Below are 25,509 nucleotides of genomic sequence, written 5' to 3'. Positions count from 1 at the left end.
ATGACAAGCCCAGTCCATGAGTCGAACTCTCGAGGAGGAAAAGCACTTAGCTCCTTCAAAGCCACGTGCGCCTTTCGAAAGGTATCCAGGATTGATCCCGACCCACCGAGCACCCACCTCTGGCCTTGAATTCCAACTGGAAGGCATGTGTGATGACGCCCAGTTTGGGAACGGTCCATCAAGGCCTCCATACCTGATCAGCAGATTCGGCCTTCTCATTCGTCTCCTGCTTGTGGTAGCAGAGCTGATAATGCTGCTGGATGCTGTAGCCCAAAGGCTGGGGGTTCCAGGAAAGGTGGTACACTTGGCCGTCTTCTTCAGGTTCAGCTTTCAAGCCAGTAGGGTGGAAAGGCTGGACTGAAAGACACATTAACTAGAGGTTAAAGAGTGCAGAGGTCAAATGGAAGTGTGTTCACATGAAACTAGAGGTGAAGTAGGGCAAGAGGTCACATGGGAAGAGGCGAGAGATGTGACAGAAGGTCGCCCACTTGGGAAAGCAGTCACATGGCGTAGTCCCCTTGAAACTCTCTCGAGCGATTTACCTTCTTATGCCCACCACTCGCCTCCCCTCAGTTCCAATTACACTCTACTGGCTCCCTTACCCTTACCCCAACCTACCTTTTTACTCAACTCACACATTATTTGCCTTGGAATAGGTGTTCTGAGTAGATGCCCAGCATTAGTAATTTATACGGGTGAGTGGGCTGGAGGATAGAGTGTCGCTGTATGTGGATGATTACCTCCAAAGTCGCACATGGATGGGCTCTCTGTCATTACAAATACTAACATATTTATTGAGTTTTCTGGCCTAAAGGTTAAGAGGTCTAAATCTGTGGAGTATTCCATAGGAGGGGGGAGATGCAGTGGTGGCTTGGGTCTCAGACCTGATGATGGAGACCAAAGGTGCGGAACATATGGGGATGTATTTTTCAGGAAATGTGCCCAGAAACTGGCACATCTGGCAATCTTTCCCCTGTACTGAACGGCCTGCGAAATAACCTTACATATGTGTCCACCCGTCCATTGCCTTTGACGCAAGGAGCCAACATCTTTAAGTTGGTCTCCCTCAATCAGCTCCTACATGGGCTCCAATCTATCCTCACAAAATCACTCAGGACTTCTTTACTCAAATAAACTCTTTGATAAGAAACTTGATTTGGAATGGGGATATCCTTAGACTTGCAATGAATAAATGCTTCAAGTCCCCATTTGACGGAGAATGCAAATGGCCTACACTGTCATATTATAGTGCCTCGCAGCTAATGGTTGTCATCGACTGGATATATACGCCTCAAGCTGAAGACCCCACTTAGTCAGTGTAGTGGGGGCAAAAGGAGGATGTTCCCCCCCTGCATGTTCTCTATGCGAGATTCTCCCTCACCCCACTACTGTTACAGTGTGCTGGCTACAGCGTGAAACCCTGAAAATGATCAGCTGTCGGGTCAAGGCCCCCACGCAAACTTCGCAGTGACTAGGAGCGACACTTGACGGGTCGACTTCTTTCTGCATTTTATGGGAAGGGACACCATAGATATCTCCAGGCTGGGGATGGGTTAAATCATAATCCCATCCGTTCATGCGAAGACCAGCTGGAGTTCAGTCACCACAACATGAATTATTTAGATACTTGCTACTCCACCACATCTAAATTAGAGAACCTCCCAGACTTTAAATTATTAGAGGTCGAGCTTTTGACGGAATATATAGGCAAACATGCAATCTTGCAACTCTATTGATCCTTAGTGATTAAGAGGCCGACCCTCCCTTGTCCTATGTGAAGCGTGGGAGACAGATATGAGCCAGCTGACAGATGAAGTTGTCGGCCCCTATGGAAAAGGTGGTTGCAGGCCAATTCTGACTAATTCTGCTCAAATATTGACATCAGATATGCTATACACATGAGAAGCGTTGGACAGTGCAGTGAAACACTCCACCGACGTGCTTGAGATGTTGGCCTCAGAGAGTGACTTTATATATAGAATTTGGCACCACAATGAAATACACCCCTTTTAGCAGGGAATGTCCCGCCGTCTGTCTGATGTAGTGGCATGGCCAGTGAAATGTACACCCTAGCATGACCTTAGACCACTTTTTCATAGACCTCGATGCCAATAGGTATATCCTAGCATTCTTCCACATTGGCACTATAGTAGCTGAAAGGGACCTGGCTCGTAAATGCATACTGCGGAGCACCCTGACCTGTGGTGCTGGGCTCAGGGCCAAGATCACTGCATTGCACGGTTATATTGGGCCATGGGTTTCCTGCAGAAACCTCGCAAAGCATGGGAGGTTCAGGACGATAATGAGGGCTTGAAATATATTATTCTTTGTTTTATTGCAGAGAAAGAAAAAACAACTTCGTGGTGCTCCTAGTCATGGGAAACACCAAGGTGTCTGGCCAGTTGTGGGTTGTAATAGAGATGTACTTTGTATTTTCAATTAATACTGGGTTCTAAAGTCTTTCCTGCTTTGTAAATGAGATGCATTTTCCAGAATTATATGTATGTGGGACTTTATCATATTGACCTTGTTCTGAGTTACGCATCAGCTTAATCTTTATCTGAAAAGGCCAATAAAGTGGTCTATAAAACCTCATACTATACTTACTCCCTCCCTGATTCTAATCCAAATGTATCTCTGTTTACCAGTCTCTCACTCAGTCCCCCTTCTCTACCCTCCCCATGTCTCACACTCTACACATTCACATTTCTGTCTCCTCTTTCCTTCTTGCCTCTTCTTTCCTTCTTGCCTCTTCTCTATTGTGGCCTTCCTTCCATCTGTTTCTAGATTATTCTCCATTTTCGCTCTCTAATCTCCATCTCTTCTTTTTGTTTCTTTTCTCTCCACTTAGTTCTTCCTGTCCCTCTTCATTTCCCACCATTATGCTTTCCCTGCATACTTGTACGGATGCACCCATGTTGTTGGACTCACTGTTCAGACACTGTCGAAAGCTTTTTGTCTTCGTCTGCGGTCTGACGGAGATCTGGACTAAACCAAGCTCTTCTGGGTCGGACAGGAGAAACTCACAGCTGTAGAACCGGAAGACACCGCGGGGGTCTGGCTTCAGCTCTTCAGGGTGGCATGGGGTCTCACTGGGGGAAGCAGAAGAAAGCATGGCTCTATTAGAAGCTTAGTCATTCAAAAGTTTCAGTTTAGTATAGGGTTTACTTCAGGGGTGTTAGGTTCGAGGCGGAGGGATCCATGACAGATTACCATGAAATTGACTGACTGTAAATTGCTTCTATTTTGATTCACTTTAAATAAATGTTTCCTCTGTGGCTAACCTGATAACCTGGCACAGAACTGGGCGCCATGGACCATAAACCTTTAAGGAAGGTTGTAAACCTTTTTATTTTTAATAAACACATTGAGCTTACAAAACATAAGTATATCAGTTACAGCAGGCATTCTCCCTCCACCTACCCATCGGCCGGGAGAACGGCAATAGAGGAGTTCACGGGCTCGATCAAGTCCTGAAATATTTACACCATGGACAGGTCTGCCGTATAGCGAGACCTATGGCGGGAGGTTAATGCAGCCAAATTCAAAGTTAAGAGCAAAGGACAAAAGGAGGGAGCAAAAGGGGCACCAACATAAACCTTAAAAACAAACTAGCCCTGATGATGAGAGATGAGTTGCATTATGTTTGTTTCATATATTGTGTGGGTTGTGGTCTAGAGGCAGAGAGATACGTTGTTCCACACTGTCCTAGGTTAGGCACCTAGTGCTTTGGTTAGGTGGTGACTTGCGCCTGGGGAGGTAGTCTTCTGGCCCTGAGCTTACCAGTGGCTTGTTCTCCACCCCCTCTCCCACTCCTAGTTGCCCTTCCTTCCCCTAGAGTGACCGATCCTCCAGGATGAGTGCACAGGCCCCTGCCTGCTTCCTGCTATAACACTTGTCCCTCACTACCCACCCCCATTTGCAAAGCTCTGACAACCATCCCTGACGTCTGGGTCCCATCAGGACCTTCAAGGCCATTGCTAGCTGCCGCTTAGCTAGTATCAATCCTAAGTCCATGAATCTGGAAGTGATAGCACGGCTTTTGGGGGCAGGAAACTTCCCATTAGGCATATCTCAGATGTAAATGGCAGTGGGTGCTCATTTGTTGTCTGTATCACCTCCAGTACTGTGTGCCAGTATGTAGCGAGACGTGGGCACCTCCATGCTATGTGGAAGAAGTCGGCATCATTTTCTCCACAGCTGGGGCTGCCGCTCGTCCCTGTGGGTTCATCAAGTTTACACTCTTGGTGTGAGGTATGCCCTGTATAAATAGTAGTATTGTATGAGTTTAAAGCCCACATTTCAGGATCTCTGTAGGGTGTACTGTAATATGTTGGCCCAGTCTTGGTCGCTGATATGAAATCCCAAATCTAATTTTTAGCATCCTCAGTGGCTGAAGGTCTGCCTTCGCCTGCCCCAATATTGCCCTATAGAGCAACGAGATGGTACAGTGCCTCCCCGATATCTCACAGGAACACTGTAGGCCCCTACAGGTCACAGTTTTGGCTGGGGCAGTTTGCCACCATTGCCTCTGTACTGCTGTGAGCATCCCATGAAGTAGAAAATGAACCCTGAGATCATATAGCTGTCTCACAGCTCATCAAGTTTGATAGTATGCCATTCATGTAGAGATCAGCCACTTAGGTGAGGTTGAGTGCTACCTAGACTCTGAGCCTGTGCCATTTGCTACCATGAGGGAGGGCAAGTATAGTCAACAGGGGTAACTCCCTCTCAAAGGGTGCTTGTGTGTTTGTGCGTTGACGTACCCAGCGCCATACAAAGCGAAGCATCTCCTTAGGATGTCCTCTTTACCCTGCAGAGTCAGGCCACCGGATTGCAAGAGGATGCACACCAGCATTTTTTCTGGTGGGGCGCCTGGGCCATTGCTTCGGGTCTCTAGCCAGCGATGTTCCCACCCAACATGCATCCCATTGTAGTTAAGCTGCGAGGTAATATAATTCAAAATCGGGCACCACTTGGCCTCCTTCCACCGCAGGGAGCCGAAGTTTCACCAATTCTATCCTCCTACTCGTACCTCAAATATGGGAAGGGCTGTGAAGAAATGCAATAGTCGGGGGAGGACAACCATCTTAAGGAGGGATATATTGCCCATAACAGACAAGAGCAGTGTAAGCCAAAATCTAATGGTGGGCGACAATGCTGCTGCTGTATCCAGGATTTTTCCATCCAGCAGTTGGCCGCTATGTGCCATGGTATGAGTGCGAGTGGCTCTGAGTCTGTTCCCACCGAAGCCAGCCAGAAACCCCTTGACCTGATATGTGTTGTGTTTTGTGGTGGGGTGTGTAGAGACCTGCTGGACTCACTCTAGTGTTCCACTAAAGGTGAGTTGTAACTAGCCAATACACGAGAGCTGGGTTCCACACTCACCCCACACCCATCCATCACAGGCATCAAAGGTCTGGTGACTCTGCCAATAAAAGGGGAAGGACGTATGTGCCCTGGGCCAGTTGCCAGTACCCTAATCATGTGTTGGTGTGGTCATTTCTCCTGCATGTGGGCATAAGGCCCAATACGCTACAATGGCAACGAGCGGGTCAGCCCCCCTGTGTGAGCTGGCAGCTGTTTCACAGTTCATAGTGGGGGGTAGTGTAGCCTGCGCCTAAGGCTCCCCCATGCCTTCTACCAGCAAGACGGTGACTGGGGCAACGCAGGCCGAGAAGGCAACCACCCAGTGCATACACTGGCATCCTCCGGTGAGGCCCCTGCAGCTGCCCGCATTTTGATGCCCCAGCGGCTGTAATACTAACCATATCTGCAGCGTGAGGTCAATAGGAAAAAACATGAGGAAATGTTGCAGCCAGCGCCGTGCTTGAGGCACCCCACGCGGTCGCCCGCCTGCAAATGACCACCACCGCAAGAGAAAGGAGCAGGCATGCAAGGAGCCAGTAGAAGGCACTATATCATGGGGCTCATAAACAATGCAAGGCTACACCAGAGAGCCCCTGATAAGACGCCGCATTAACCGGCCACACCCAAGCACTGAATGGCCACCGTTGGCTCATCATTAAGAGTGTCACAAGGAGTGACCTACCCTTCCAGCATACCCGCACCTATGCAGGACCAAGTGCTGTGACGGGCTCGAGAGAAAGATGGTGTTCCTCCATCCAGGGGGTGGAGCACCGTGCACCGTGCAGATCCCTGAGGAAGGGACCGGACCTATGAGAGGTCTGCAAAGAGAGAAGAGTCCAGTCCTTCTGACAGGACGGGACATGCGAGAGGTGCATTTCATAAATACAACGAATTTCGTAGTGCGCCTTGCATCGCAAAATGCGATGCAGCGCGCTACGAAATTCGTTTTATTAATTAAATTGTTTACTTACCTGCAATTATCCATATTCTGGTTTTTAGCACCCCCCCACCCAGCCCCACCCCCGTCCCGCCTTTCTGCCCCACCGCAACTCCCTCCACGGGCCGCGGCCGGGAACCAATTGGTGTTATTCTCGATCTCCCTGGTTTGACCACTCAGTTCATCGAACCTCACCCCCTATCTGTGTCCTAGACTGGAGCATTTTTACTAGCACAGCCCATATCCTCCAAGAATATAGAGAATCACAAAACGACAAGCGGCTGGACGAGGAGGAAGAGGAAGGGTGCTGACCTCAACACGAGCCAGTGGTGACATCACCAAACTCCAGTGTGGACTGCAAAGTGTTCCTGTGTTTTGACTCCCAGGTGCAGAGTCCTTAGTGTCTGGTGGCATTACCTGTCAATACGCTCCTACTTGCAGATGGTGTATGGAAACCTTATAAGTCCAAGAGGAAAGAGACTCGATGCTTAATGCTTGATTGTCTCTGCCATAGGCACACAAATAAACAAATATTTGTTTCAAGCGGCAGCACACAGGTTATTTGGTTTCTGAAAAGAAAGAGTCATTTGCTCCCTGCCTCTTCATTTAAAGTAGGTATTGAATGATATAACTAAAGTATAATATTTTAATCTAAAAAAGGTAAGATACACAGCATTAAGACGAATCAACATGTGTCATATAATTCTTTTTAGAATGAAGAAAAGAGAGCCGAGTGGAAGAATTCATTTAAGTCTTCAGCTGTTAATCCTAGTTCCATCTCATAGTAGATTTACAGCCAACACTTGTTTGGTGCCTTATCGCACACAAGCCTGGGGCTTTTTCAAGGCTATGGGTGATTACAAATGTAAAGGGAAGTATTAGTGTTTACACTGTCATACATATAAAACCAAGTCACTTTTTCACTGTTGCGCCTCAACTCTGTGGCCCCTCCTGGTGCCGTGTAGGCGCACCACCCTTGATGACTGTGTGACTACAGGGGGCCGCCGTCTTCCCTCGTGCCAGTTCTAGCGTTGTGGTTAGTCCAGTAGTCACACTCCTAATAGGACCGAGTTTCACTATGTGTATTGCTACAACTGGCACGAGGGAAGAGGGGGACCCCCTGTAGTCACACAGTCATCAAGGGTGGTGCGCCTACATGGAACCAGGAGGGACCACATTTCCACAATTTTTAGGTTGAGTGATCTGATGTACCATAGGTATATTGACAGAAAGGGATTTAGCATAGGGATCTGACAGTCCTGATGAATGCCGGTAGAGACATGTATTCCGGCAGAAACATGTCAACCTTTATGCAGAAAGGAAGGGTGTTGGGGGCCTAATACATTCACTTAAAAAGAAGTTCCCTAAAGATAAACAGTGAAAGGATACAGGTCACCCAAGCAAAAGGATGGTGAAATGGTTATGCTCTAGGGAAAGGACAAACACAAGAAGGACAAGGAAATCCATTGAATAAGAACTGAAAGGGGATACAACTGAAGTCATGATACTTGGGACAGATCTTAACACCTGGTCGCCTAAATGGTGGTCTGATAGCTTAGGCAATTGCCCTTCCCCAGTGGATAAAGTCAGGAACCTGGGTTTTGTATTCGACAATAAACTAACATTTAATGCTCAGACTAACAAATTGTCCTTGTCTGTGTGGTACATTCTGAAAATGATAAAAAAGACTTCTCCCTTTTATTCCCCAAGAAGCTTGTAAAACACTGGTAACAGCACTGGCCCTATCTAGGCTGGATTACTGAAATGCCCTGTATGCAGGACTATAAACCCAACACCTGACAAAACTGCAGCGTCTACAAAAAGCAGCAGCTAGGTTGGTTCTGAACATCCCCAGATCTGAGCTGGTTGCCCACAGATTAAGAACCCTCCACTGGCTGCCTATGGAGAAAAGGTTCAAGTCAGTGTGCCAGCATACAAGGCCCTTCATGGGGTAGGGTCCCATTTCCTAAAAACGCAATTGAAAAAGTACGAACCTCCTAGGAACCTAAGATTGAGCGAGGCTAAGCTGATTAGGGTTCCCAAATTCAAGCAACTAAGATGGGGGGGGGGGGGAGAGAAGCTTTCTGTTGCACACAGCTAAAACTTGGAACCAACTACCACTCTCAATAAAAATTGCTCCTCGCAGCTAATATTCAGGAAGGCCGTAAAAACGTGGCTCTTTACATCTAAGTGAGACTCCGTGTCACCAGTAGCTTTAGACTCTGCATTTAACACAGTGCCAAGACGCCCTTGGGCATTCGTGCACTCTATAAATTTTTAAATCAATCAAATCAAATCAAGAAGCAAGCGAATACGAGCAAGAATGAAGACAACCAATGGTAAGCAGTGGAACGGACTGGGAGCCTTCTGTAAATTCACAATAGGTCTTTTGCAACCAGCGTCTTGCACTGGGTGTATGTGACACCTAAAAAGTAACCAGTCTGAGACGTGGGTCTGAAAATAGGCTCCTAAAGGGCCTTTCAAGAATCAGAACTTCAAGTATACCTGGACTTCACACGAGATGTGCGGGCTTCCTCGTCTCACCTTTCACTGGAACTTTGAATGTTCATTTGTGTGTTGATTGGTTTTCATTCTAGTAAAAACCTAGGTAGTAAAACCAACTTCTCCAGTATTAGATCTTTCATAGATTTACATACTTGAATCATTTCCCGTCGTTGAAGTAGGAGTCCCACGGTACCATTATAAACCAGTGTGTATCACTATATTAGGCTACAATGGTGATAAACAATCACTTAGATAGCCTATCTATGTCCTTTTAAAGAAAGGACCAAACTTCAAACCTTAACCAATCAGGCAATCGCACCCTCTAGAACACTCCTAAGAAAGGCTAATTCCCTCAGATTTTCACTGCACTTCATGTTTGAAGGGAGTCTCGCTTAGCTCTGCTCAGGATCGTACACATGAATCTTCTTCTAAACTGTCGAAGTCGAGTCACAAAACACACCTCCAAGCCCCATTTATGATACCATCACCGTTGACAGCATCGACAACCATCACTACCATCTTGTCATCGAGTCCGTCGATGGCACAAATGGCGAAGACTTCATCCATCAACGCTCTGATCCCATCAACGTGAATTTCATCGTCGACTAAGACTTCATTGAAAACCTTGGCAACGGCACCGTTGACACCATGGTCAACAACACCATCAACAACAGCCTGTTGATGAAGACCCCGTTGGCGATAGTTGTAGCGACGAATAAAAAAGCCTCAAGTAATTCAATTACATTGCCCATGACCATTCCCTCGATGACGGCGTCATTGATGACACCGTAGATGACTATAAAAATTACAAAGATAATGAAAACGTCTTTGTGACCTTAGGTTACCTCTCCAAGCAAGGTTAATCCTTTCCCCCAAGTCATCTGTTGGACCTAGAGGATTCGGATGATGACCGCCCTTTTGGACGGGCTCAGAGCTCCAGGTAAAATACCAGGATGAGAACATGGAAGAACAACAATATTATGAACATTATTATACTTCTCAGCCAAAGCAAAGGCATTATGAGCAGCATTATCAGTATTAAACTAAACCACAGCTGAGTCAGGGGATGTTTAAGTACCTATATCACTTTTCAAGATTTACAGGCCATGTTGCAGGACTATTGCAAGAGGTTTCTGGAACCTCCACAGGAACGGCCAGTGGTTCCACTCAGCCTACTTCCTCTGTAACCCCAAGGCCCCTTCCTCCACTGATCACAGCCGTGATGTCACCCGCTTTTAACATGGCAGCACTGCCAAGGAACGACCCATCGTCAACAGATGATAATCGGGAGGATGGCGAAATCCCAGACCCTCAGACTCCCTGTGACGAATGGGATGATAATCTAGTCCCCACTCCATCACCTCCAGCACCATTTCCAGCTAACTCTCCTCCGGAGAACATTGGAGGTTTTCACAACTTAATGCACCGCGCTGCCAAAAGATTTCACCTACCAGTCTCAGCCAAGCAGTCCGACTGCTTTCTGTATGATTTCAAAGAACAGATATTCAAATCAGTCAGAACAATCCCCATCATAGATAATATATGGTAGGAAGGCTTTAAAATAATGAAGAACCCGGCAACGGTGCCAGCGGTATTACTTCACATTGAAAAAAAATACAAGACTCCAGAAGTTTCTCCCTTCTACCTCACAGGACATCCCAAACCGGACTTAGTCATATCACAGTCAGCGCAATGTCGTTCTAAGAATCCTTCAAATCGGCATGTCTACCATTCTAGTTTGTGCAGCAATTTCGGTAGCAATCTTGGGACGCCATGATCGTCAGATGTGATCGGACATTGGGGATTGCATTGACCTTATGCCTGAAGAAAGAAAATCAGAAGCAAGGAAAATATTACAAGAGGGTGAGCAAGTCAGCTAAAATCATAGACTGTGCAGTGGACATAACCTCCACCGGGTTTCGCTGGTGCAGCAGTCTTAAAGCGACAGGTTTGGCTAAAAGCGCCCACGTTCAGACCAGAAGTCCAGTCAGACATTCTGGATATGGCCTACGATGGAGATAGACTATTTGGGAAGCATGAAGATGATGCTCTGTTGGTCATCAAAACGGACAAAGACACGGCCAGGGCACTTGGTATGCTGCAATTCAAGAATATGGACTTTCGAGGGGCACATGGAAGAGGGTTTTCAACCTACAGAGAAGAATGCCAACTCTCCCAACATTTTGAGCCATTTCACTCTCAATACAGAGCACCTTAACAACAGCAGCCATACCACCCATCACCCACGGCCCAGAGTAAAGACACAGATTGTAAACCGTGCCCTCTATCAGGAACCGGCTACTTCCACTTCCTCCCATCTCGTGGGTGCAAACATTACCAATTACCTCCACCATTGTTGTCAGATCACTTCAGACAGTTGGGTATTGGACCTCGTCACCTATGGCCATACCCAGGCGTTTATCCAAAGACTAGCCAGCAATCCACCAAGGGACACACACTCCCCTCTTCACTTGCTCATAAAGAAGCCCTCATCATGCTTGCCAAGGGAGCAGTTGAAAACGTTCTGTCCTCCCAGAAGGGTATGGGTTTTTACTCCCAGTGTTTCTTAATCAGAATGAAATCAGGGGCATGGAGACGCATTCTAGACCTCAGTAAGTTGATCAAATTCTTGTGGAAACAATCATTCTGCATGTTCTCCCTCTGTGAGATCTCCTGAACCAAGGAGATTATATGACAACTCTGCACTTACAGGATGCATACTTCCATATTCCCATATATCCCTAACACCACAAATATCTTTGTTTTACCGTAGCCAGCACCCATTACCAGTTCAGAGTTCTCCCATTTGGCCTCAAATCACCTCCCCGCATTTTTACCAAATGCCTAGCTCCAGTAGCAGTCACATTCAGAAAGGAAGGTCTTCAAGTGTTTCCCTATCTGGACGACTGGCTGCTAAAAGCTCCAACACCATCGCAAGCGTCCAAAGCCACAAAAGCTCACCTCTCTGTCCTTCGCAAGCTGGGTCTCTCTGTCAATCATCAAAAGTCAACAACTACTCCGAAACGGAGGATACTGTTTCTAGGCTCCATCCTCAATACAATCCAAAACAAAGCTTTTCTTACACAGGACAGACAACACAGACTAGCACATCTGGGCATCAAGCCTTTCAGAACAAAGTCACTTTCAGTGCGCCTGTACAAGTCACTGATGAGCATGATATCCTCCTCAATATATCTGGTCCCTCTTGCACGCCTGAAAAGGAGTCAGTTAAGAGAGGAACTTCGGAAACAGTGGATCCAGACTGAAGGGTCCTTCGGCAATCTAATTAACATCACCTCAACAATGGTGGAGACACTAGCTTGGTGGTCTCAGATCTCCAATCTCTCCAAGGGCCTAACGGTTTTGCCGCGAATACCCTAATTCGTCATAACTACAGATGCCTCCATGGACGGCTGGGACAGTCATCTTCAAGACCTACAAATCCAAGGAAAGTGGTCTGCACTTCAGATAAACATGCATATCAACTGCCTAGAATTAAAAGCCATCTTTCTTACCTTGTAAGCGTTCCTCCCAAGGACTGCAAGGTCATCCATGCTGGTAGGTACAGACAATACAACCAGCATGCATTATGTCAACAATCAAGGAGGCACAAGATCGCACACACTGTCCCAGGAAGCCCAACAGCTCTGGAGCTGGCTCAGAAGTCACAACATCTCTCTGAGAGCCGGGCACGTATCCAGCCTAAACAATACCTAGGTGGACACACTCAGTGGAGCCAAGCAAGCACAGATGTCATGAGTGGGAACTGAATTAGTCAGGGCTGAACAAAATATTCTCACTATGGGGACAGCCAGCACAGGATCTCTTCGCGACCAACGAGAACACCAAGTCCACTCCAGTCGGTACCTGCTCCCAGGGTCGTGAGGGAATGCCTTTTTGATCAGATGGTCTGGGATCTATGCATATGCTTTCCTCTCCTTCCCACTAATACTGAAGGTTCTCAACAAAATGAAAGTGGAATTCTGTCGCCTCATCCTGTTTGCTCCCAAATGGCCCACACAACACTGGTTAACGGATCTTCTCCTGCTGTCGGAGTCCAATCCCATTGGCCTACAGACAACACCAGCTCTTTTGACAATGAACCTGGGCAAAGTTCTGCATCCAGACCCAGCCTCTCTCCACTTATGTGCATGGCTCCTGAATTCCATGAATTCCGAGATTTGAATATCCTTCAGGACTGCAGGGATATTCTAGCAAAAGCAAGAGCGGAAGCCACTATCAAAACGTACAAATTAAAATGGAAATGGTTCTGTCTATGGTGTCAGCAATTTAACCTGCATCCTTTAGAGGCATCACCTGAGCAGATTCTGTCTCATCTCCTTTAACTTGCTAAATCTTGTTTGGTGCATGCCTCCATTAAGGGGAGCGACCACTGCGCCTTTAACAGGCCTGGTCGCCCCACGCTCCTCTTGACCCTGCTACCTGCTACCTTACCTGGCTTGCCGCTCTCCACGCTGACCGCATCTCCTTCAGGCGCCCCAGCCGCCGCCGAGCCGCCGCCAGCCCGCACTCGATTTTCCCGCTGCTGCCTCCCTGCGGCCCCGCCCCCCCGACAGCCGATTAGACCCCACGCTCCCGCCACCCAGCGGACCCTCCCTACCGGCTCCCTTCTTATGACGCCCCCACCCACGTGCAGCGTTAACGCGCAGCGGGCGTGCCGATTGTGCGCCGAAGGCGCGCCAAAGGCAAGCCCGTCTGCGCCCGTCCGCGCCTGGCCCGCGCCCAGCGCCAGGACCCCTGGCCCCCACCGACGCAAGACGACCCGACGGACCTACGACGCCGCCGCCCTCAACGCACTCAATGCCGGCCGGAACCCTGCCTGCTACCGAGCCACCCCGAGACGCACCCACGGACCCTTCACCTGCACAACCTGCAAATTCACCTGCCTCCGGACCTGCCTCCGGACCTGCTCCGCACCCGCCAAGCCAAGCTCCAGCAGCAACCACTTGAAGTGCATCCTACTCAACACCCGCTCCGTCCACAGACACGCCGTGGAACTCTGGAACCTCCTCGACACAACATCACCAGACGTCGCCTTCCTCACGGAAACTTGGATGAACGTCTCCTCAGCCCCCGACATCGCCATCACCATCCCGGACGGATACAAGATCATCAGGAGGGACCGCGTCAACCAGACCGGGGGAGGCATCGCCATCGTCCACAGGAACACCATCCGCATCACGACCGACCCCAACGACACCTTCGCCGCAGCAGAGCATCTCCACTTCCAGATTCACACCGACCCAAAGACGACCCTCAGAGGCACCCTCGTCTACAGACTCCCGGGACCACGCACACAATTCAGCGAAGACATCACAGACTTCATCAGCCCACACGCCCTCCCCTCCGCCGACTACATCCTCCTTGGAGACCTCAACTTCCACCTGGAGAACAACAAGGACCGCAACACCGCCGCCCTGCTGGACAACCTCGCCAACCTCGGACTCAAGCAACTGGTCAACACCCCCACCCACTACGCCGGCCACACGCTTGACCCCATCTTCTCATCCAGCAAGCACATCACCTTCAGCCACTCCACCGGACTCCACTGGACCGACCACAGCTGCGTCCACTTCAGCTTCAGAAGAACCACGACCCACCACCACCCGCCTCAGGTTCCCCACAGAAGCTGGAGCAAGATCACCGCTGACCAACTCACCACCTCCCTCAGCCAGAACCCACCCGCCAGCGCAACGGACCCCAACGAAGCAGCCCGCAACTTCACGCAGTGGCTGACCGCCTGCGCCGACGACCTTGCACCACTGAAGAACCCTCCCAGCAGACCCAGAAGCAAGAAGGCATTCTGGTTCACCGACGAACTCAAGGACTCCAAGAAGACCTGCCGCACCCTCGAGAAAGCCTGGCTCCTCGACCGGACAACCGACAACATGACCGCCCTCAAACACGCCACCCGCAAGCACCACTAGCTTATCCGCACCACCAAGAAGAAATCCCTGAAGGAACGATTGATCAACAATTCCCACGACAGCAAGGAACTCTTCAACATCGTCAAGGAGTTCTCCAACCCCTGCACCGGCAACAACGACATCACTCCGTCACAAGACCTCTGCGACTCCCTCGCCTCGTTCTTCCACCGCAAGATCGCCGACATCCACAACAGCTTCAGCGCCCCACCCACGCACCCCACCGTCGAACCAACACCCCCCACCACCACCCTCCGCACCTGGGCCACGGTGACCACCGAGGACACAGCCCGCACGATGAACACCATCCACTCCGGATCACCGACCGACCCCTGCCCACACCACGTCTTCAACAAGGCCGACTCCACCATCGCACCCCAACTCCGGAACATCATCAACACCTCCTTCAACACACCGCCACCTTCCCGGAGAGCTGGAAGCACGCCGAGCTCAGCGCTCTTCTGAAGAAACCAACTGCGGACTCCACCGACCTCAAAAACTTCCGCCCCATCTCGCTCCTCCCTTTCCCTGCTAAAGTCATCGAGAAGATCGTCAACAGACAGCTAGCCGCCTTCCTCGAGACGAACGGATCCCTCGACCCCTCGCAGTCCGGTTTCAGAGCCAACCACAGCACCGAGACCGCCCTCATCGCAGCCACCGACGACATCCGAGCCCTGCTCGACAACGGGGAAACAGCGGCACTCATCCTCCTGGACCTCTCTGCAGCATTCGACACTGTCTGCCACCGCACCCTAGTTCAACGCCTCAGCAACATCGGCATCCAAGAGAAGGCACTGGATCACCTCGTTCCTCGCAGGAAGAACACAGAGAGTCCGCCTCCCCCCGTTTCGTTCCGAGGCCACCTAAGTCATCTGCGGCGTTCCGCAAGGATCCTCTCTCAGCCCCACCCTCTTCAACGTCTACATGAGACCTCTTGCAGCCATCGCATGCCAACACAACCTCAACATCATCTCGTACGCCGACGACACCCAGCTGATACTCTCCCTCACCAGAGACCCCGACACCGCCAGAACCTGCCTACACGAAGGGATGAAAGACGTCGCCGAGTGGATGAAGAACAGCCGCCTGAAACTGAACTCAGACAAGACGGAAGTCCTCATCCTGGGACCATCGCCCTCCGCCTGGGACGACTCCTGGTGGCCCCCTGCCCTGGGCACCGCACCCAAGCCAACCGATCACGCACGCAACCTGGGCTTCATCCTGGACTCTTCCCTCTCGATGACCAGACAAGTCAACGCCGTCTCCTCATCGTGCTTCAACACCCTGCGTATGCTCCGAAAGATCTTCCGATGGATCCCGACCGACACCAGGAAGACGGTCACCCAAGCACTCGTCACCAGCCGACTAGACTACGGAAACACCCTCTACGCGGGAACCACAGCCAAGCTACAGACCAAACTCCAACGCATCCAGAACGCCTCCGCACGACTCATCCTGAACATCCCCCGACGCAGCCACATCTCTGGCCACCTGAAAGACCTGCACTGGCTCCCAGTCAACAAGAGGATCACGTTCCGGCTCCTCACCCACGCACACAAGTCTCTCCACGACCTGGGCCCCAAGTACCTCAACGATCGCCTGACCTTCTACACGCCCACCCGCCAGCTACGGTCCACCAGCCTCGCCCTCACCGCCGTACCACGCATCCGAAGAGCCACCGCCGGAGGAAGATCCTTCTCCTACCTGGCTGCCAAGACTTGGAACTCCCTCCCCATCCACCTTCGGCTGACACAAGACCATCTCGCCTTCAGGAGACAACTCAAGACCTGGCTGTTCGAGCAGTAGCATACCCCTTCCCCCAAGCGCCTTGAGACCCTTCCGGGTGAGTAGTGCGCTATACAAGTGCCATGATTGATTGATTGATTGATCTTGCTGTGATATCAAGATATAGATGCCCTTCCCACTCTCTATCTCTCTGCTCCACAAGAATCATCAAACAATTCATGAAGGGGTTGTTCAGAGCTGTTCCTTCAGTCTAAGCTCCTCCCCCAGAATTGCATCTCAATGTAGTCCTCTCTCAGATTATGAGACCTCCACTTGAACCCATTCACAGACCATATCTCAAGTTTCTCACATGGAAGGTAGCTTTGCTGTTGGCGCTCACTTCAGCTAAAAGAGTAAGCGAAATTCAGGCTTTTCCAAACACAGGATCCCTTCTTACGTTTCACTGATGACTATGTCCTACTCAGAACAAATCCAAAATGTGTTCCCAAAGTTCCATCTCAACGAACCTATCATACTACCAACATTTGTCCCAAATCCGATATCACCAGCAGAAAGGGTGCAGAGACAGAATGAATTTTGAGTACAAAATATCGAGTTGCACAAATATCGAGTTGCACATATTGTGGCACAGAAATATCGATAAGGGGGAGGCATAAGGGGGGAGGGATTGTACTTTGGGATGCCAATAACTATGATAATGTGGTACTTAACTAATTTAGAAATATTGAACATTATCGTCGGATTACTGATAATCCTACTTCTGGCCTAAAAGCCCACATTTTACATCTGACAACTAAGGCTTTAGAAGATGGGTTGACCTGTAAAAAAGAATATGATTATTTGAACATCACTACATCTAAAATTCCTAATATTTATGCATTGCCCAAAATTCATAAAGACACCCAACACCCCCCAGGGTGACCTATTATTGCGGCTTGTGGCTCCTTGTTGGAGCCCCTAGCCAAATATATTGACGTTATCCTGAAGCCTTTTGTGCCTTTGACGAAAGCCTACATCAGAGACACCATGGATTTTATATCTAAAGTGGAAAATTCGATATTTGATGGTGACCAACAGTTGTTGGTCACTTTCGATATCGAAAGTTTGTACACCAATATACCACAAGACGAGTCTCTACTAGTGATGGGGTGAGTTTTAGAGGGGAGACCTAGACCACACAATGTACCCACTGAGTACATTTCAGCTTTGGCCAACATTTGCCTGAGAAATAATTTTTTCGCTTTTAAGGATGAGTTGTACATCCAAGTTAAAGGTGTGGCAATGGGCTGTTGTTTTGCCCCAGAGATTGCTAATCTGGTAATGGACGCCTTTAAACAGAATTACATTTTTCAGGAAGCCACACCTTACGTATCTAATATTGTTCGATGGATTCGTTTCATCTACGATATTTTTATGATATGGTCAGGAACACAGGAATCACTCCTGTTGTTCCATAATTGGCTAAATACACGTTCGGTTGATCTTAACTTTACCATCACCTACAGTAACACCAAAATTAAATTAATTTTTGGGATGTGTATGTATGCAATAACGACGGGTCCCTAGAAGTTTGTTTGTTTACTAAACCTATGGACCGTAATACATTATTACACTTTTCAAGTGGCCATCCTGGATCCTTAAAAGAAAATTTGCTGTATGGCCAATTTTTAAGGACCCGTCGAAATTGCTCGAATAAAAAGGACTATTTCAAAAATGCGGAAAAATTACAAATCAAGCTATGTAATCAAGGTTACCCCAGGAAGCTAGTGAGAACTGCGCTTAAAAGAGCGTGGTTTACGCCTCGCGGAACTTTGACTGCCAAGGAAAAACAGACATCTGACTGGATAGCATGTGTGTTGACATATAATCCGAAAGCTAATAAGATCAAACAGATTATTCTGAGGAATTGGAGACTTATCCAACAATATGACATTCCCAAACCGCTGTTCTGTAAAGGAAAAAATATACGACAACACCTAGTAAAGGCAGCCCGCGAAATACAACACAAGGGGGACATAGGAAATGTGTTAGGTCTCCCACCGGTCATTGGGCATTTTAAGTGTAACTGTGGGGTATGTCCACATACGACCAATTCAAAATGTGTGATGTTGAACAATATGAAGCACATTCAGAACAGCTTCTCAAATTGTAATACGAAAAATGTTGTTTATTGCCTTTTATGCCCTTGTGATAAAGTGTATATAGGACAGACAACACAAGCTGTGAAAATGAGGATAATGCAACATCAATCCAGAATTCGTTGTAACACACAGGGAGCTCCCTTGGTTCAACATTTCAATGAGCAGAGTCACAGTGAAAATTACATTAGGTGATCAGTGCTTCTAGTGATCAAATCCCAAAATAAGGTGACTTTACAAGCCTGAATAGATTGGAGGCTCGTATGATAGAAAAGTATCATACCTCAACTCTTGGTTTAAATGATTGTGATGAGATATGGGCACTCATCTGAATTCTATGGTTTCAGTCTATGATCTCTTGATACACAACAGAATGTAGTGTTCATTGTTTAATGAACTACATATTTGCATTTAGTACTGTATAGAGCTAAGCAATTTGTCACGTATGCTGCTTTCCCATGTATTTCTTGTGAATATATTTTTTGTATATATGTGTACATTTGTATGATAAGGAATATTCATTCATAAGTCTGGAATATACACATTCAAGGAGTTTTTTTATAGATTGGAAGTCTATCTCTGTGCTGACATGGGTCCCAACTTGTTGTTGCCTCTTGCTGCGGTGAATTTGTATCTTTTAATCTTTTTATTTTTTTCAGTTGTAGTTTACCCCGTAGATTTGTGGGGGTGTAGATGTATTGATTTGAAGACGGACATATAGATCTCTGTTCGATATATATATATGTACTTCGAAGTATTTGAGTACGGAGGCACTTTCTTTATTTTTATTTTTCCTTATTTTTATTTTTTGGTATTTTTTATGAGTATCCTCCATTGTGGGTTATTTTTTGGTTTTTATATTTAAATGAGCCTGATTTGTTTCTTTCCTTGGTTTTTCTGTTGTCAGGGGTTTCGCGGCCATGGGTCATCTTGTGGGCAAGATTAGGATCTCTTAATCTGTTTTTCATTTCATTGACTAAGACCGATCACGTGGGGCACCAGGGTCCGATCACGTGGGACACTGACGCTGTATACTTTAATGGCGCCCGTTTGAATCCCCGGTGCTTGTCTGGATGAAGTCGTGCACGAGTGCCTTATCAGTCTTTAATTCACGTAGGAATGCAGGTATGTAGTTACACGACGTATTGATTTAGTGCTGGTTGTGGCTTTAAATACGGAGCGCGTCGGACGCCAGATTTGAACTTTAGCATTTGTAGTTGTTGTTTTTGGCAGAGTCGGTATATTGTTTGAAAGGAAAGAGACGTTGGTTGACCTCTCCGGTTGGGCGCCCATTGACTGAGAATTTTTCTCCGGTCCTGGAGGTAAGAGACTCACGCTTCCCCGACATGGTTGTTTTACGATGTACATTGGAAAATGACTTTTAACATTGACACCGCGTAAGATCACCTTTATGGTTTAAGATACCTACTTCTTTAATTTCCCAGTTGCAATTTAATGCATCGCAAAGAGTGGGATATTAGTAAGTTTAACCTTAGGTTTTTCTAATCTCCGGTTCCTTCACGAGGGGAAGGTGAAGGTAGTTTGTTATGAATGTGTTTCTCGAGCTTGTTGCTCTCTAGCTTTCCTTCTCCTCCTTCAATTCTTTGTTTCATATGAGATGTTTTATTCTGTCCTAGCCCTCACTGGAGCGCATGCCTGCATTTTCATACACTGTCTGGTTTCTGGTTTTATTCCTTTATTCACTTGGTTGGTGACATGCACTTTGGACCATGGTGGCACAGAGATTAGTGACAGCTATAGGTGTTATACCTGTGTAGTTAACTTTTGTGTATTTTTCTAGGATGTTTCATTTCACCCTTGTCCTGAGGAGGCCAAGATATCTGGAGGCCGAAAAGCATCCGGGTCATATTTGACAAGAGGAGTCTGAGGATATTTGTTAAATTATTTGATTTTGATTCAACACAATATTAGAATTTAGGTTCTGGGTCTGTCTGAACCGATTGTGTACATACAGGACCACCTCTAAGTGTACCCCCTGAACAAATAGGGGGGCTCTGGACTTCCTTAGTGTGACCTTCTGGGTCAAAAGGTTTTGTATAGGACTATTGTCTGTTGTTCTTTTGTCAGTTGTATATATTTGTTGTAGATATATGTGTATTTTGTATGTTATTGATAGGATTATATAAAAGCATTTATTTGCATAAAGAATTACTACAAATAAAATTGGTATTCGTGTCTATGATCAGGTATGCGATCATCTTTGTAGATTAAAAATTAATGTTGAGAATTTTGTTCCCAGTACAAGGGAATTTGAAGTCCCTTATCATTTAAGTATTGTGAGATCAAACCCTCCCGACCAATTTTTGGTTCATGCAGTTCAGAAATATCGACAGCATGAATATCGAGGTCAAGAATATCGAATTAAGGTAAGTAATATTGATTTTAAAAATATCGAAGTGTTTAATATCGTTTGCAAAAATATAGTTTTCAAAATGTCGTTTTTATTATTATGTATTTTAGTATTTAGCCCATACAACAGCCAAGGCCAGCCTTCCAAGCATCCAATTTAGGCAGAGCCGGATCCTTTCATGCCCTCAAAATATCTCTTTTTGCCAGGGTAAAACCTAAGAATAATAGGTGTCTTTTATAGATATTTCCCCCAATTGTGTCCGTGATATGCAAAAGAACAAGTTTAGGAGAGAGAGGTATGTCCCAACCCAGCACTTCTGATAAACAACAAGTAACTCCCCTCCAAAATCTGCCAAGTGCGGTACAATCCCCAATGGTATGCAGAAGTGTGCCTTCCTCACTGCCACATCGTAGGCACAAAGGGGAATCTATCAGCCCGCCCTCCAAAGCCGGAATCTGGTAAAATAAGCAAGATGTAAATACTTAAACTGTTCAAGTCTGAGGCAAGATGCTATTGCCGCATACCTCGGGGATTCCAAGGCCTCTCTCCAATCGTCACTATCCGTCTGCCATTTTTCCCGAAGTGAATCTAAAGTCGTGGAGAGGTTCATCACTAATGTTTGATATATCTTTGCAGTCTTATGATCTCCTAAATTCCCCATAAAAACCTTTGCCTCAACTGGGTTAAACTCCTGGAGAGATTCCAAATGTGCAATATATGGTGATAAGGCATGTCTCAGTTGCAGGTATTTATATTTATAAAATTGTGTGTACGGCATAGCAAACTCATTTCTGAGCTCCTTAAAAGACTTCATGGTGATACCATGCATGACATTCCCCAATGTGGAAATGCCTATGGCGTCCCATTGTTTAAACCACGCTAATGTGGACACTTGTGGCATGAGGCCACTCTGCCAGACGGGTGTCTCCCTTGTCAGTTGTCTCCACGACTCCATCTTCGCATTGATTCTTTCCACACTCTGAAGACCACACTCGTCCAAAAGCCCATTTTTGAGCCACCACAAATGGACCACAGTATCGACTTCTAAGCATTCATATATAGCCCCGAGTGTTGACCAAATATCTGCATTATGCGGCGAATTCAGGGGCCCGTCCGATGTGGATCCATTAAGAAGAAATGAACATTGTCTGCTTAAAGGGTGATCCGATCCGAAAACACCCCCAGCCATTCAAATCCCTTCACCCGTGCATCAATTCGAACCCATGAGGCCAGCGGCTCCATTGCTAATGCGAATAAATTCGGGGAGGAAGTAATTTATTTTTAATTGATGAATTAATAATTGGTTGTTAATTACTTGTAATTAATTAATTGGTAAATAATTATGGTGATTGGGTAATTAATTTGAGGTGTGTTTTGTGGTATTTATAAGTGTAAAGGGTGGGAAGTAATGTGTGTTTAATTAATATATAGTTAATGTTAATAGATAATTATTTGGGGTAATTTTTAAATTATTTTTGTTATATTTAATTTTAAAGGGGTAAAAGGTGGGTATTAAATACATTTTAATTATTTAATTATTCGTTGTTAATAGCAATTGTTCTTAATTTTAAAATACGTTTTTATTGTGTTTGATTATTTTATAGTTTAATTTAGGTTTGTGTTGTGGAAATTATAGTGTTAAAGTGTGTAGTAAATTAATGTTTATAGTTTTTTTATTACTAATATTTCTTTATTGATTACTAATTATAGTAAATATGTAAATAAATGTAAATTAAAAATGTTAAGTGTTTTGTTATTGGTGTGGTGTTATAGCTTAGGAAATACAAATAATACATTTATTTTGTAATTAATTGTTTTGTTTGTAAATATTTCTAGTTTAAAAGAAATATTTATTTGTAAATGTATTTATTATGTTATAGTATTTGTAAGGTTTTTTTTATATGTAATTAATATTATATGTGTTCTTTCTATGTTTAATACATTTAATTTTAATTGTTTAACATGGTTTATAAATGTGTATTATTGTTTTTATTTTTTAATATATACAAGGTGTTTTTTAAGTGTTTGAGTGTGAATAGTAATTTTTTTCTACGGTATCCAACACTTTCCCTACTGTTGCATTCACTGGAGTGGGAATGATAATTGTTACCCCTCTGCTATCCAGCACTTTGCCTATTGTTGCACTCACTGGAGTTGGACTATACATTTTAACCCCTCCGCTATGCAGCACCTTCCCTACTGTTGCACTCATTAGAGTTGGAATAGTAATTTTTACATCTCTGCTGTCCAACACTTTCCCTACTGTTACAGTCTCTGGAGTGGGAATAATAATTGTTTCCCCTCCGCTATCTAACACTTTCCCTACTGCTGCTCTTACTGGAGTGGTAATAGTAATTTTTACCCCTCCGCTATCCAACACTGTCCCTACTGTTGCACTCTTTGGAGTGGGCATTGTATTTTGTTACCTCTCCGCTATCCAACACTTATCGTACTGTTGTAGTCACTGGAGTGGAAATAGCAAGTAATTTTTATCCCTCCGCTATCCAACATTTTCCCTACGGTTGCACTCACTGGAGTGAGAATAGTATTTTTTTCCCCTCCGCTATCCAACACTTTCCCTGCTGTTGCTCCCACTGGAGTGGGAAGAGTAATTTTTACATCTCCGCTATCCAACACTTTCCCTACTGTTGCACTCACTGAAGTTGGAATAGTAAATTTAAATATTTTGCAATCCAACACTTTGCCTACTGTTGCATTGATTGTAATGGGCAATTTAAGTTTCAATATTTTTTCATAGTTTAATGTTTCAATTTATTGTAGAATGTTTTTATATTTTAAATTATTTATAGGTATATCTTTTATTTTTATATAATTTTAAAGTTTTAAAATAAAGAGATAGTTTATTAATTACTTTAAAGTTCGTATATATATATGTATAAATTATTATGTTTGTGTATTTTTTATTTAATGAAGTTTATTTGTAATATTTTGTAAAAATGTACATGCAATGTGTTTTATTTTGTTAAAATTAATAATAATATTTAATATAATAAATATATATAGTCTTATTTTATATATTTTTTACAATCGATATTTTGTACATCCATATTTTTAACATTGATATTTGTATTCAATATTTTTGTACTTACCTGTGTAGGTATGGGAGTTGATATTTTTGTTATCCATATTTATTTTTCAATATTTTTTATATCAAAGTTTTTTCCATTGATATTCTATGACTGAACCGCAGAAAGATCTCTCCATATGCTTGGCATTAAAAGATGCCTAAAATTCTACTTGCATTGTACTAAACGCCTTTGGAAAACTGATCAACTGTTAGTGTCTTGTGGGCAAACTCAACAGGGTAATTCAGTCACAAAGGCAACCTTCGTAAGGTGGATTTCTGCCGCCATCCAGTTTTGCCACTCCTAGGCTGGCAAACTTCTCACAGCAAAGGCTCACTTGATGAGGGCAGTGTTCACTTCAGCTGCCTTATTGCAGGCATTCCGCTGGAGAAAATATGCTGTGCTGCAACGTGGAAAAGCACACATACTTTCATGCAGCACTACTGCCTAGAATTGGCGCAGTGCAGTGATGCAGCCTTTGGACAGACAGAGTTACAACATCTGTTCCAATAAGGTGAGCCTCTGTTCCTGTATGTACTTATTTATGATTATTTACAAGTACATATTTTATGTACGTATTTGTATATATATATATATATATATATACACATATGTTAATCTGCAAATAATGTTGTAAACAACATGTTTATTTTTTTATATAAAGTGTGTTGATGTATTTATATGTTAAACTGTTACCCACCATCCTCAATGGGTACTTATCTTACAAGATGTTTAACTACAAAACTGCTTGGTATCCTAAGTCAAGTATGTGTACTCATGAAAGATCCAATACTGGAGACGGAAATGAGTTATTTACCTGTAGCTGCAGTTCTCCAGTATTGGGTGTCCTTCGTAGATTCACATGCGACCCACCCACCTCTCCTGAAAGGCTCCCCTTATAGCTATGGATTATTTATTCCCACTTTTGCTCGAAAATCTGAGGGAATCAGCTTCCCTTGGGAGTTCTAGAGGGTGATATCGCTTGATTGGTTAAAGTTTGAAGTTTGGCCCTTTTTTAAAAAGGATATAGATAGGCTATCTAAGTGATTGTTCATTACCATTGTTGCCTGTGATAGTGATACACACTGCTTTGTTATGGTATAGTGGGACTCCCACTTCAACGACTGAATGATTCAAGCATGTGAATCTATGAAAGATATTAATACTGTAATCTGCAGTTACAGGTAAATAACTTGTTTTCTTATATTTGTGTTTTCTGCTTCAAAAGTGCTACTTTAACACTGGATCACCAATACCTCTCTAGAAGGGGAACAAATTACACCAGTTTCCACTCTGCTTTAGGGATAGTGATTAGAGCTAGGATGTTTAAGAAAGCTTAATCCCCAAAGTAAAAAGGGTGCTGTGGTGGCACAAACAGTATTACTGTTACTGGGAAGATTTACCACATCAT

At 45.4% G+C, this 25,509-nt stretch overlaps 1 protein-coding gene across 1 annotated transcript in view; it reads right to left on the bottom strand.

Annotated features, from left to right (window-relative positions):
* The window catches only part of LOC144824883 (cytokine receptor common subunit beta-like), a 214,533-nt gene that overhangs the window by 60,970 nt on the left and 128,054 nt on the right, over positions 1-25,509 (bottom strand). Inside the window, exons 7-8 of the mRNA XM_078683862.1 lie at positions 2,932-3,092; positions 194-357 (exon numbers count right to left, since the gene is read on the bottom strand). Of these exons, the coding sequence (XP_078539988.1) occupies positions 194-357; positions 2,932-3,092 (325 nt within the window). The remainder of the gene's footprint in view (positions 1-193; positions 358-2,931; positions 3,093-25,509) is intronic.

The sequence above is a fragment of the Lissotriton helveticus genome, chromosome 1_1 (genome assembly GCF_964261635.1).
Source record: "Lissotriton helveticus chromosome 1_1, aLisHel1.1, whole genome shotgun sequence".
Taxonomy (NCBI): domain Eukaryota; kingdom Metazoa; phylum Chordata; class Amphibia; order Caudata; family Salamandridae; genus Lissotriton; species Lissotriton helveticus.
The sequence above is the reverse complement of the archived record's forward strand: the minus strand, read 5'-3'. Positions and strand labels throughout refer to the sequence as shown.